The sequence below is a fragment of the Carassius auratus genome, chromosome 28, assembly GCF_003368295.1.
Source record: "Carassius auratus strain Wakin chromosome 28, ASM336829v1, whole genome shotgun sequence".
NCBI classification, from domain to species: domain Eukaryota; kingdom Metazoa; phylum Chordata; class Actinopteri; order Cypriniformes; family Cyprinidae; genus Carassius; species Carassius auratus.
The window spans coordinates 15,950,378-15,964,279 of NC_039270.1; the positions used below are offsets into that span (position 1 = coordinate 15,950,378).

A 13,902-nucleotide genomic window follows, 5' to 3' on the forward strand; every position below is an offset into this window, starting at 1 on the left:
TAACACACACCTCAGACCCTAGCTACACTTGTGCTGGCAAGGCCACTGTGTGCCATAAAAGTAATAGAGAGAAAGAGAGAGAAAAGGTACTTACGCCAAACATTTGCCTGAGGTCTGGATCTCTGAACCTGAAGGGGATGTTGGAGACGTGGAGCCTCTTGGGCTGCGATTTGTGTTCTTCCCTCAACACGAGGGCCTGTGACTGTGTTTGCTGTTGGCAGTCCGTCTGTGCTGAATCGTCTGTCTGCTGTGGGGAAAAAGGAAAAGAAATCCGTGGATATTAGTAAGTCTGGCATATTTTGATGCACCAACTGTAAACAAACTCAAGATGAAGATGTGCTTTTCAGTTGCAGAAAGCAGCTGTTTTTGCGCACATGTGTTGACCGCACCACTGATGTGTTTTTCGACTTGGTCCATTGTGGCGTTGCAGTCAGGAGGTATAGTCTGGTCAGCCTGCACCTCCAGGCGTTCCCAGGGTGCCAGATGCAAAGCCTTGTTTTAACAATATAACTTGTGAAAACTTTTACCACCTGTTTCTGCCTCCCTTTCTCAGGCAGATATGAAAACCATATGTAGAGCACACACACACACACACACCCACAAATGCACGTTTGAGGCGTAGTTTGTAATGCGGCGTGTGCTGGGGTCAGGGCCTTGGGTGAAATATGGCATGGCTGCTTCACTATATCTTGCTTTCTCTCACTCTCTCTGGCCATGCATGACTGCTGGCTGCTCCCTTTGACTGTGTCCCTCTCAGTCTGGACTGCTGCCTGGGAGAGAAAGCAGCCTAGCCTTGAGTGTGTGTGTGTGTGTGTGTGTGTATGCGTTTCTCTGTCTGACTGTATTTGTATGACTTAGCTAGAGAGAGTATTTCAGAGAGAGACTTTGCTTTCTATTTTTCTCCCATGTGTACATTTGTGTGCCAGTGGGCGACTTCCATATGACATTTTTGTGCCCTTAAAGAGACAGTTCAACCAAAAATTACAATTCTGCCACCGTTTCCTCACTTTTATATTGTTTCAAACCATACTTTTTTTTTTTATTAATCACTTTTTAATAATAAAGCTTTTAATAAAGCATCCTTACAAACAGTTTTTAAACAATTCTCTAGAATTATACTATTATGAAATACAAGTACATTTAAAAATATGGATTTCTACTTAATATATCTTCAAAAGTCATTTATTCCTGTGATGCAATGTATTTTCAGCATCATTACTCCAGTCTTCAGTGTCACATGATCCTTCAGAAATCACTCTGATGTGAATCAATTGAACTTGAGAACGAATCATTCAAGAATTCATAAATGAATCATTCAGGTCAATTTTGTGAACTGAATCAATTTACTCATTAAAAAGATCCAGTTCAATAGAATGATTCTGCTCTCATAAATGTGCATTTTTACTACACCAAACTTGACTTCAAGTGTTCAGACCTTTGGAGTGAGGCCATAGTGGTGCTCACTTGATTGTAATTCACCCATTATGTGTGTTAGCATAAGCATGTGTGCACGTATGTGAATATATGTGCATTTATTTTCCTTTGTGGTGCTTGAGAAAGGGGAGCCTGCAGTAATGCCCAGAGATATTTTTTTAAACTTTCTGCTTGCTGCAGCTGTCCTGTCATGCTTCAAGCACTCTGGAAATCATATTGTCTGGAATAAAAGAATGACTGAGTCCCAGTGTAACAACTGCCTCTCTGACATTACAGATGCTCAGGACTGTTAAAGCAAGCTTCACTGGAATTACTGGCAAAGGAACTGACCGTGAGCGTCTGTGCGCGTGTGGTATTGTTATTTAAATCAGGCAGTGCTCAGGGCGACTCCGACAAAAGCGGCAACAGAAAGAGTGAAAAAAAAGCAAAGCTCAACTGAAAAATAAAGTACGGCTTGCTGGGACCGTAAATATGAATATCGTGTCATCATAATGTTTGCACAGGCGGCCCGATATTCTCACCCGACTGAAACGCAAGGGTGGGGGGATAAACATGAGAAAGAGCTCTTGAAAAATACTAGTCTTTCAACACATGAAAGGCTGCAAGAAGTGGAAGGGGGAAAACTCTTTCTTGTGTTATTACAAGTCATAAACAAAAGAACACCCACTCCTCAAGGCAGAGAACAAAGAAAAACGGGAGATAAAACGCTAAAGCAGTGTAGTAAACCATCCAATGTAAAACTGACAAGATGTGCGCCGTCTTTATTGCTTTAACAAAATTGCACTTTCCTATTGCGAGAGGCTGGGTTTAATGGCGTCGCAAGGCATGCGGCCCTCTGCAGAAGAGACAACTGGGGTGTTATAATTGGAAATATGCTTTTCCATTTACTGCTCTTTCAATAAAAGTATAGGAAGGAATGCAGCGGGTCTTTAGGTTGATGCACGGCATGGTCGGTGGCCATATGTGCCGTTTTAAAGATCTCATTTCATGCTCTGTGCATACGGCTGCCTTAATGGCTCAATTAATTGATTCCGAAATCAATTAATCGATTCGAACCTGTCTAGTTGCCGTGGGGAGCCGGAGGCCACGGTGACTGATCTCAGGGTGATGGGATGAGACGGGGGAAAGGAATAAATCTATAGGACTAAAATAGAGGCCGGCGGCAGAAGCGAAACGCATTTTGAATCGCATTCACAGTGCGTGCTGAAATATCCAGCCATCAAAATCCTGCTTTCATAATTCAAACAATACGGTACTTCCAGTCGAGCCAGAGATCGTCTTGCTCCCTGTGGGAAGGAAAGGTGAAGGAAAGATGGAGCGATGAGGACAGGGGTGTGAGGGAGGACAGCGGATCAGCTTGGAAGACCTACTCAATTACTGATTTGGGACTCACAGAGTTGTGAGTGTTTACCATTCATTGATCTCACACTGAGTGCTAAACGGCAAACAGTGGCAGGGCTGCCGGTGTGTGCTCTGAGCACACACACACACACAAAAACACACAGCCGCTGGAGTGTAAGAGCCCACACGGACACATATGGCAGCGCTGGACGGAATAAGATAACCTAACAAAGCACAGTGAGGACTTGGAGCGTAAAGTGCCAGTAAAATATTTTCCTTTTTTGAGGAATTTTTCCAGTGCGAGGAGTGTGGAATAATTGCATCAGCCGCCATTGATCCAGGAGGGAGTTTTTGTTTAACTATGTTATGTGAAAAGAGCATTAGGAAAGGTTCTCACTCTCTCTCTCTCACACACACACACACACACACACACACATATAATAATAAATAAATTCATGTATGGCTTTATGCAGGGTATATTTAGTAGGCTAATGCAATTTTCTTCATGCCCCTCATGCTCCTTTCAAACACATAATTAAACAAAAACTCCCCCATGAATCAATTATGGCTGATGCATTTATTCCACATTCCCTGCACTGGAAAATTTCCTCAGAAAGCAAATATATAAATAAATATAGGGAAATGTACACCAATCAGATGTTTTTGAACAGTAAATGTTTTTAAATAATTCTCTTCTGCTCACCAACCCTACATTTATTTGATCCAAAATACAGTAAAAGCAGTAATATTGTGAAATATTTTGCTATTTAAAACAACTGCTTTCTATTTATATATATTTTAAAATGTAATTTGTTCCTGTGGTTTAATTTTAATTTTCAGCATAATTTCTCCAGTCTTAAGAGTCACATGATCCTTCAGAAATCATTCTAATATGCTGATTTGCATGTTTAAGAAACATTTTTATTTATTTATTCTTAAATCAATATTTAAAAGAGTTGAGTACTTTTTTCATGATTCTGTGATGAATAGAAATATCTAAAGACCAGCATTCATCTGAAATACCATTTTTTAGCTTGTAGTCATGGTAAGTTATTATTTATTAATTTTTATTTGGGGGAGGGGGGGGGGTGTTATAGAAATTAATACTTCTATTTAGCAAGGATGCTTTAAATTGATGATAAAGACATTTCTAATATAACAAATATTTTCTATTTCAGATAAATGCAGTTCTTCTGAACTTTCTATTCATCAAAGAAACCTGAAAAAAATCTACTCAGCTCTTTTCAACATAATAATAATAATAATAATGATAATAAATGTTTTTTTTAAACAGCAAATCAGAATATTAGAATGATTTCTGAAGGACCCTGTTACTGGAGTAATAATGCCACATGTTCTGCTTTGAAATCACAGGAATAAATTACATTGAAAATATATTCAAAAAGAAAACTGTTATTTTAAATAGTAAATACATAAATTTTTTTACTGTTTTTGCTGTACTTTAGGTCAAATAAATGCAGGCTAGGTGAGCAGAAGAGACTTTTTTTAAATATAAAAAATCGTACTGTTTAAAACCTTTTGGGGTTGTGTATATACACACATTTTCCCCTATACATTTTTCATGTATATATACATAGGACTATGGCCAGCTACATAGCTAACCTTACTAAAAGGAGAAGAACATTTTTCATTCCTTTCTTAGATCAATTCTGGGATGTGTGCCAAGTAAAAATACAGCCTGTGTGTGTGTGTGTGTGTGTGTGTGTATAGCATGCATACGGCTGACAGTTTACATAGCGTGCCATCTGTGCAGCATTCTTCTGACTGGCAGAGGGCTCCAACATGGAGGGAAAAACAATAACAAACACAAAAAAGGCTTCCAGTTAATCTTTTTTGGTATCAAAAGATTCATTAATAGTCGTTCATTATAACAAATGCATATCTTTTTGCACTGTTGATTTTTCATGAGCAGGAACACAAAAAGCAAGCATTTGTGAAAGATAAACAAACCGAAGCCACAGCCTTCAGTGCTTCAGAGTGGTGCACGCTCATTTGTGAAGATGTCCTCACGCACAAACAACTGCTCAATAGTGCAGAGGTACAGCGCTGACTGAGGGTTTCCTGAACCACAGAGATAACGTACATCAGCAAAGAAGCTATTTTCAGTAACATTACTGGGATGAAATGCAGTAGCAGTCCAAGTCAAACTCCACCATCACTTGTGAGTCTACAACCATCCGTCAACCCCCAAAAGCTGCACCTTAAGGGGGCTGTTCTGCAAGATGTCTGCCCTCTTGCGGGTACGGCCCATTCCACACATGTCCTACCTTTAGGGAAGACAGCTCTCACTCTGGCTGGATAAGGATGGGGCCATTTCTCTTGAGAACACATGGGGGAAGAGACAGGAGTCAGCCGACACACTGAGCTGACATCTACACAGATTAATTATACAGCGTCCTTTTCAGAAAACATTTGGAGGAGAAAATAGGTTTTAAATGTGAGATCAAATAAATCACTCATCTTATACTATATATCAACACTATATCCAACAGTACCTGCATCACTGTGATGGGCTGTTTATAGTCAATCAGATAATGCTTGGCTATCATGTTCACACACTGCCTGTAAACCGGCCTGAAATGGGTCAGACTGGAGGCAATGGATGGGCTAATTACAGAGTAAACAATTCACCCACTTTCTGGATCGGCCGAAACTAAATGAACTAAATGATCTGTGAGTGGGCCGGTTTTAACAACCACTCAGGTCGGTTAAATTAAAGGTCCACCCCTGCGTCTGTGACCAGCATTACACCCGTGGTGTTTACTGAGAAATGTGATGACTAATGTCCTGAAAAGAAGGTGACAATTAATAATAACAGCCGTAACAAAACTGCTGGCAGCAGAAAATTATATATATATATATAAATAAAAAATTCCCCAGCTGTATTACTACTTATTTTTAAGCAATTAAAAAAAAAGACTAATGTAGATATAGATGTGACTTGGTTACTGAGAAGTATGTACTGACACAATGGTAACATTTTGTTTCAATTTATTCATAAGCTATTTCAATAGGTATGATGAACTAATGAGGAACATTACTTTACAGCATTAATCCATTTAGGATAATGTCCATTTATAAATAAAACATTTGGTTTGGGGTCTGCAAGTTTTTCAAAAGGCCTTTATCTGAAATATTACTATAATTTAAAAATAACTGTTTTCAATGTGAATATATGAGGAAATACTGAATTTTCAACAGTCTTCAGTGTCATTCAGAAATCTCTGTAATATGCTAAATTGGTGCTATTTATTTTTTATTGTAATAGTAATTATCATTATTATTAATTACATTTCCTTGTGTTATTGTGGCAAAAGAAGAGATTATAGATGTAACTGCCCTATGTATTAAATAGCTGACTCCAAACTTTGTATTAGTATTTGTGTAATGAACATTTTTAATTTGAACGTATGTGAACATATACGAACTTAATGTAAAGTGCTACTTAAATACTATATTATAGGTTGCTCGTGGAAAGTAAACGCTGTTCCATATGCATTTCAGAAATCCCCCACAAGCTCTCAAACACACTGACCACTAAGAATATGGCGGGAATCAATCAACAACCATCTATTATGTTATAAAAACATCTCTCTGGGGACTGACTGCTTATCACTTACTCCAACAAACAAAGAAAAGATGGGAACAGGGGAAGTATCACAGTCTAGGCCCCTTTTGTTTGCAGATGAGGGATCAGTTGTGAGGAATGACTTGGGTCTAAAAACAGCTCTAGCCAGATGAGGTCATAGCTTTGGATGTCTGTAAAGTTTTGCTTTAACACTAGGCTCGGAAAGTGAAGGAAAGAGATAGAGAGAACGGGAGACAGAGGGAGAAGGAGAGAGGCAGGGGGGAAAATAATGGCTTTTCCAGAAGTGGTTTTGCTCCTTTCTGCTCTGGCACTAAAAAAGAAATTTGAACACTAAGGTAGGATAGGCAATGAAAAACTGGCCGTGGTTTGCAAGAAAGCTCACATTTTCCTTCGAATGAGCGAAACGGTTTAAACATTCTGTCTGTTGGACAAATAGTCTAATTATGGAACACATCAGGAGTTTATCCTAAAAAATTGTACATTTTTGCACTTTCTAATGAATGGTTCACCATCAATTAAACTTCTTGAACTATTTTCTCAACCTCATGTCGTTTCTGAACCTGAATTCTACTATTTCTTTTTCCAATGGAGCACAAAAGACGACAGTTTTAAAGAACCACTGCACAGCTTGTGCTGCATGACAAAGTGACCACTTTTGTTAAGCTCCAAAAGCACAAAGGCTCCATCAAACTATCATAAATGTCGTTCACATGTGGGGATGAAAAGTATGGATTTACCGTAAAATCGCCTTATATTTAGAGAGAACTTCAAGCATTTACAGGGTGCTGATGTATTATCTCACATACAATGAGGTGGAATAAAAGCAAATATTAGCTAATTTAGTTTATATTGCACAATTCAAAGTCATGACAGTCATGAAAATGGGCCATATTGTCCCTCTACTATTGGGTAAGAAAACCCCCAGGCTCATCCCAGCTGTCATCTAATTGTTACAGAGTATATATATATATATATATATATATATATATATATATATATATATATATATATATATATATATATATATATATATATATATACATACATACATACATACATATATATATTATATATACATTTATTTATTTGAAATTACAATCAACTAACAGAATCACAGTCAAAAAATTAATCTGACCACTATACAATTATTTGAATTATATACGGGCCTATTATTTATTTATTTATTTATTATTAAAGACATTTTCATAATTGCAATAAATTAACAATTCACAATGAATGATTCCATTCAGCTGACCTATAGGCTTTGATGAGTAGTGAAATTTGAAATCTATAACTCCATAAATTACAATATTCATCAAAAAAGAGAAACACACACACACACACACACACCAGAATAACTACATCCCTCTTGCGGTATCTTCCCCTAAGGGTCTAACTTAAAAAAAATAAATAATAATAATTGTTCCCCAATTTAACAAACAGATATTTTTCTAAAGCCAAATAATAACTTTGGTTGGAGGAACAGACCAAAATGTGACTCATTATTCCCTGCTAATTTACAGCTCATGACATGAAGGTGAGAAAATAATAGCATTCGATTTTTGGGAGAACTTTTTCTTTAATACACCAGACTCTCCAGCAACGGTCCGTTACCATGCATCCATCGTACCATTTTGGGACAGAAAATGCTGTTAAAATGACTTTAAAAACTAAATTCACTGAGAGCACTTTGTACTCTGAGTTGGTGAAATAACACAAAGATTATTCAATTATTCATGGAAATGCCCTGAAACATATGAAATATTAAGGCAGGCTACAGCCTACTGATGTCCTTGGAGGGCAGATCATGAAGGACACCTCAATCCACAGCCCAATCCAAAAAACCTGAACCGTGACGAGCAACGGCATCAAGAAGAATCAGAGATATGGAGCGAGAGAGGGAGAGCGATGCTTACTGTGGCTGTGCCGGAGACCGCCTGTATGCTGTTGTCTGGTCCACTGGGCTCACTGTGCGTCTGGGCAGGGGTGTACATGTTCAGCGTGTGCTCTGCCACGGGGGTCTGGCCCGGGTAGTCTGGAGTCGGGTGAGGGTGGGACGGCGTGTACTCAGCAGGAATGCCGTTCTGAGGGGGAGCGAACTGGGCTGATGGGTAAGGCTGGGCCATGGTTTCTGGGGGTGCTGGGGCTTCTTGATTACCCTGAAAAACAAAGAAACACAGCTAAATGTTAGTGCCAAATTAGAATAATTCACCAAATGACCAAAAGTATGTGGACACCTGAACAGCATATCCATATCTGCAATCCATTTCAAAACACTGGACATTTGGTGCCCTTTTAGCTGCTACAAAATGTATATTTTTGCCAACTTTATTATTTATAAATATATGTAAAGCACATGCTTGATGCATGATTCATCTTAGCTTTTTTAAACCTACCAAAAAGATTATTTCAGGTTCGTTCACTGACCCTCCATGCAAGTTACGAAGTTTTGAGATTGTGCCAATTTAAAGTAACAACTATTTTTATGCCACAAGTAAATAAATGAATCATTTGACTCATGTCGATTTAATCGATTCATAAAAAAGCCAAGTCTTAAAATCCTTCATTAAAAAAAGACGCTCCAAAAAGAGCATTTAGACATCCTAAAAATTACATCAGCAGATTCCAATATTTTTCCTCTTTCATTCATAATTTGTCCACTTAAAAGATTTGTACTAAAACAGATTCCAAAACATCTTTTGACGCATATTTGAATATTTAAATAAACCAAAAAACATGAATAAATTTTTTTTTGTTTGTTTAATGTTAATATTGGTAATAACAAGACAATAAGAGAACACCATACGATTGGAACTTGAAATACGGTTCTGAAAATATCACTTTTGTGTTTGTTAGACAATAGTAAAAAAAAAAAAATATGTATTATTATAATTCATTGTCATTTTGAAGTTATTTTTCGGCTTCATCCCTATTTCATCCTGACACTGCATCATGGGATTTGCTCTTACACAATAGGTCAGACATGTTTGTATGCATGTCTTTATGGATCAGACATGCTCATTATAAGGGGGTTTCCACATACTTTTGGACTTTATGTGAGCTCAACTTATACACACGCTACATCTCGCATCAGTCGTGCCCTCTGTTTGTGAACCATTAGCCAAGCACACGCTCGGCTTCAGACACAAGTTCACTCGTACAGCTGGGCCAATTAAATTAAAGTGTTAGCATGCACCGGACCGACAACAAATAAACAAGCACACCCACGGACAAATGCGTTCCGTACACAACACACATCAGACCTTTATCTCAGGAAGAGCTTTCTTATTTGATCAGGACCAATTCAACCACCTCCTAGCACCCAGATTATCCACTTACGCGAGGAGACGTCTCTCCACCCTGCGCACCAAATCAACTCTAAACCCTCACTTTGCATGCCGCGCCCAAGAGACCAAAAAGCCGGCTAAATTAGCGCTTGCTATCAATAAACAACGACAGATTAGAAGAATGAAAACACACAACAGGCTTGGGTTATGTGATGCACGGAAACACAGAAAATGAGGAATCATCTAAACAGCTGTGTGGATGTGATGGGGACACTATTTGTTCAAACTTCAGGTGATGATAGCTGGGTTTGTATAACCAGATGGTGTGTTTTTGTTCTCTACAGCCCATTGGAGAATTGTGTTGTTCAGAGGTCAGTGTTATTTTGATATTATTTATATACTATTATAGAATTTATTCATATTCTGAATGAGCTTTTCTGTGTTCATTTGAATTTTGGTTTCTTTTAATAATGTGGGTATGTGTAGCTTTTTTAATTTTGTTAGTTTCAGTTTTTTATTCTTCTATTTAGCTTTATATTTTACTAAATGTTTTAGTAAATTTTGCTCTTTTCAGTTACCAGTTAATTTATGATTTTAAACTTTAATAATTTATTTTATTTCAGTTATTTTATTAAGTTTTAGTTAACAGTAACAACTGTTAGGTTGAGGTTTCGAGCAGTAACCAATATTTGAGATCCGAGTATAGAAGTATAGCCATAATGAATGTGCATAGTAGAGCTCTTGGGAAAATTTAACGAGAAGTGTTTGCATTCATATCTTTGACTTGAAGGAATCCGTCTTCAAAAAAGACTTTGCTTGTTTCAGGTGTGCTCACAGTTTTCAAGGTATCAAAATTCTATTCTCATTTACCCACCATTGTATCATTCCAAACCTGTATGATTTTCTATTTTCTACAGAACACAAAATATGTATTGAAAATAAGTTGTTTTATCTTCATACAAAGAAAGTCAGTACAGTTCAGTACCTTCTGCTCTGCAGTAAAATAGAAAGGCTTACAGGAAGGTGAGTAAATTATAATTTGGTGACCTAGTGTGGTCTAGAATAAACGACTGAGATATTAGAGACAACTAATTTGTGATTTTCTCTTCTTACAAGAGGAAACACTTGATGACGCACTCCATACGCGCACACACATCTCTTTCTCCAAGCCAAAGCAGGAGTTATGTAGGCAGAGAGATCCCATCACCCACAGACACACTCTGACACGGGACAACTGCACATGCTAAAACAAAGCCAAACACACTCTCCCACCACTTTCTCTCCTCTGACCGTAAAGCCACACTACACAGAAACACCCCCACGTGCAAAGCGTAGGATAAAAGGAGAGAAAGTCCAGAGCGCAATCTGTGATTTAACCGAATATTCCAGTCTAAACTTGAAATCTGTCACCAGACTTTCTACACAGAAGGATACAATACTTTTGTGTGAGAAAAGGACTAAAACTAAACTAAATAATTTGTTCACAAAATGATCTGGTTGTAATGGTTAAGGACTTGAACTGGAAGACAATCAATGTAAATCATGGCACATTTTGGTCTGTTCCCCACTCAAAGTTATCATATAACTAATTTACTGCATATATAGAAGGAATATAGACTCATATGGACCACATTTATGACACTTACAAATGACAGCTCTCATTCACTTCCATTGTATTGTGAATTCCTGTAGCTCAACAGTAGAGCATGGCACTAGCAATGCCAAGGTTGTGGGTTTGATTCCCCTGGAGTGTATAAACAAATACAAATGTATACCTTGAGTGCAATGTAAAACACTTTGGATGTTTTAAGTTTAAAATACCGAAAAGAGCAACCAGGATATTCTTCAGAAAATCACCTTTTGGGTTCCCCAGACGTCAGTCACACAGCTTTGGAACGACATGTAAATAATGCCAAGATTTTCATTCTTGGCGAGTTGAACGTGCCGAGGAGAGCCAGGAGGGAAGCCGCAACTTGCTACTCTGTAAACGGGACCTTGTAAAAAAAAAAATCCCTGCTGTTCCTTAAGCAGATGTTACACACATCACGCTGTTTCCCATTAACACCATCAGCACTTCGCATAGCGCACTGATGTTCAAGAGCGGGCACACCACGCCATAATTAGACTATCATTTGATCAGGAGTGCTAAACTCTTTATGCACAAGTGTCAAAGACGTTAAGGGGAGGGTGGAAGGAAAGTTAGGGAAAAGGAAGAGGTGCGTCCGTGGTGTGGGAAGCCCCTGTCGGTGCAGAGCTCTACTTTCGAGGTCATTACAGCCGAGCCGTCGCTGAGATTTTTTTGGAGGCCCTCGTAAAATAGCTGCTGGCAAACACTGGGAGAAAAAAAAAGCAATGGCAGACAGTAAGGCTTAGCTAAACACTTTGGCCTCCGCCCTAATGAGAACCACATTTGGAGGACTGAAATATGTTTTACGTGGCAGCGTGCTGGATTCATCACCTCACTGCGCTCGGCTTCCAGGCAAACACTTACAAAACATACAGAGCTATAAAAAGTGCCTTTGTTTCGGTAAAGGTTTTTTTTTAGGATACTTTGCAAATACCATTTCGAACACAACGAGGCTACTCCTCCCTCGCTCCGTAGTCGCTCTGAATTTCGCATGCACGTGAATAGACGCGGCTCACGGTCGCACTGAGTTCAGCCGTACGCTAATGCCTTACAAATGATGGAAAGCCAGGTGGAGCACAGCAGCACTAAAGCGGTACGTGTCGGAACATTTTGGGGCGGTAGCGTTTGACTTTTTTACGCAGCCAAATAAACCGTTTGAAGAGCAGCGCGTCTAACTCTCGTCTGCCTCTCACTCACTCTCTCAGGGTGGGTGACAGAATCCGCTCATTTAAATATTGGAGGCTGCCAAATTTGTGAGTTCATCCACCTAGACCCGACCCGAAATGGAGCTTGGAGATGGACTGGAAAGAAACGAGAAAGAAAGAGACGATGGAGCATGTGAAAAGAGAGATAGAAAGCAAAACAGCTGCTGATAAGGCAGCCTAAAAAAAGAGTTGCTGAAGGGGGCTCCCTCTTTCTTCAAAGCGCACACTCTCTCTCGCGCACACACACACAAACACACACACACACTGGAACACTGTCATACACAAGCCGCTCTACTGTGCAGCCACAGCACAAAAGGAAGACGGGCAGAAGGAGAAAAAATGCAGTAATGCGCTTGATAAGCAGAATAACGGTGAAAAAAAATACCTGTTCCACCATCTTGCTCCCTTTTTCCTCCATAAACTAAGCAGCTGCCTTAGTCCCAATCCCTGCAGCATCTGCCTAAAGCAAGCATCAATTATAGATGAGGGTGTGTGTTCACCGCTGTGTGTAGCGAGAGGGAGAGAGTGTGTGTAAGTGTGTGAGTGGGAGGGAAGGGAGGGGTGGAGACGGAGGAGGGAACTAATGCAAGTGAAAGCTATGCTCCAACATTTCTCTCTCTCTCTCTTTCTCTCTGTTCGTAACTAATGTGTGACTCTCTGAAACGTTAGCGATTCAGGCCATTCGGCGAGCTTGAAATTCAATTCAATTTAGAGTTGCGACATAGAATGTGAAATGATGTGAAAGCTGCGGCTGTTATCTGTCTGTGAATGTAGAGTTGAAGGATTTTGATTGTATGCTTCATGGTCTTGTATCTCTGCTGGTGAAAAAAAACATTAATCGCTGAAAACTTTGACAAAACTATGAAGGTTTAAAGCTATAGGGAGCCTGTTTTATGTAATAATAATAATAATAAAAAAACAATACATACAAGATAAGTTGCTTGAAAAGCAAAAAAGTGAGAGATAGGACTTACATTCTACGAGCATACAATTCATTACATTTATTATACAGCATTTTATAATATTTTTTGTTTTGTTTAACAAAAATATAAATTAGCATAATGCCAAAAACAAGTCAAAGAATCTAAAAACTGAAAAGAAGTCTGCAAATCTAGGTAAAAATCATTTTAATAATAATAATAATAAAAACAACCATATATTGTCTAAAAAAATAATGTTTTATAATTTCAGTACATTATACAGTTTATAAAAAGCAAATGTATTTATTTTAGTTTACTCAAGTCAAAATCAAGCCAACTTTTGAACGTGGTAAAAGTTGATTTGAAACTTGTACAAGCCACTTGGCTCCACTCATAACACTGCTACTGATGGGAAGAAAAACAAATCGCACAGGCTCAAATTTGACTGTGTATGCTTGATTTCTCACAATAAACAAGA

The 13,902-nt window shown here is 38.5% G+C and overlaps 1 protein-coding gene across 10 annotated transcripts in view; it reads right to left on the bottom strand.

Annotated features, from left to right (window-relative positions):
• LOC113046992 (RNA binding protein fox-1 homolog 1) overlaps positions 1-13,902 on the bottom strand; it is a 271,768-nt gene that overhangs the window by 36,340 nt on the left and 221,526 nt on the right. For 8 of the 10 annotated variants that reach the window (XM_026208192.1, XM_026208196.1, XM_026208197.1 and 5 more), the window contains 2 exons: positions 8,302-8,544; positions 95-247 (listed from right to left, as the gene is read on the bottom strand). In XM_026208192.1, coding sequence (XP_026063977.1) covers positions 95-247; positions 8,302-8,544 — 396 coding nt within the window. Of the gene's footprint in view, positions 1-94; positions 248-8,301; positions 8,545-12,889; positions 13,035-13,902 lie in introns of those variants that run through there. The other 2 variants (XM_026208194.1, XM_026208191.1) reach the window with 2 other exon arrangements.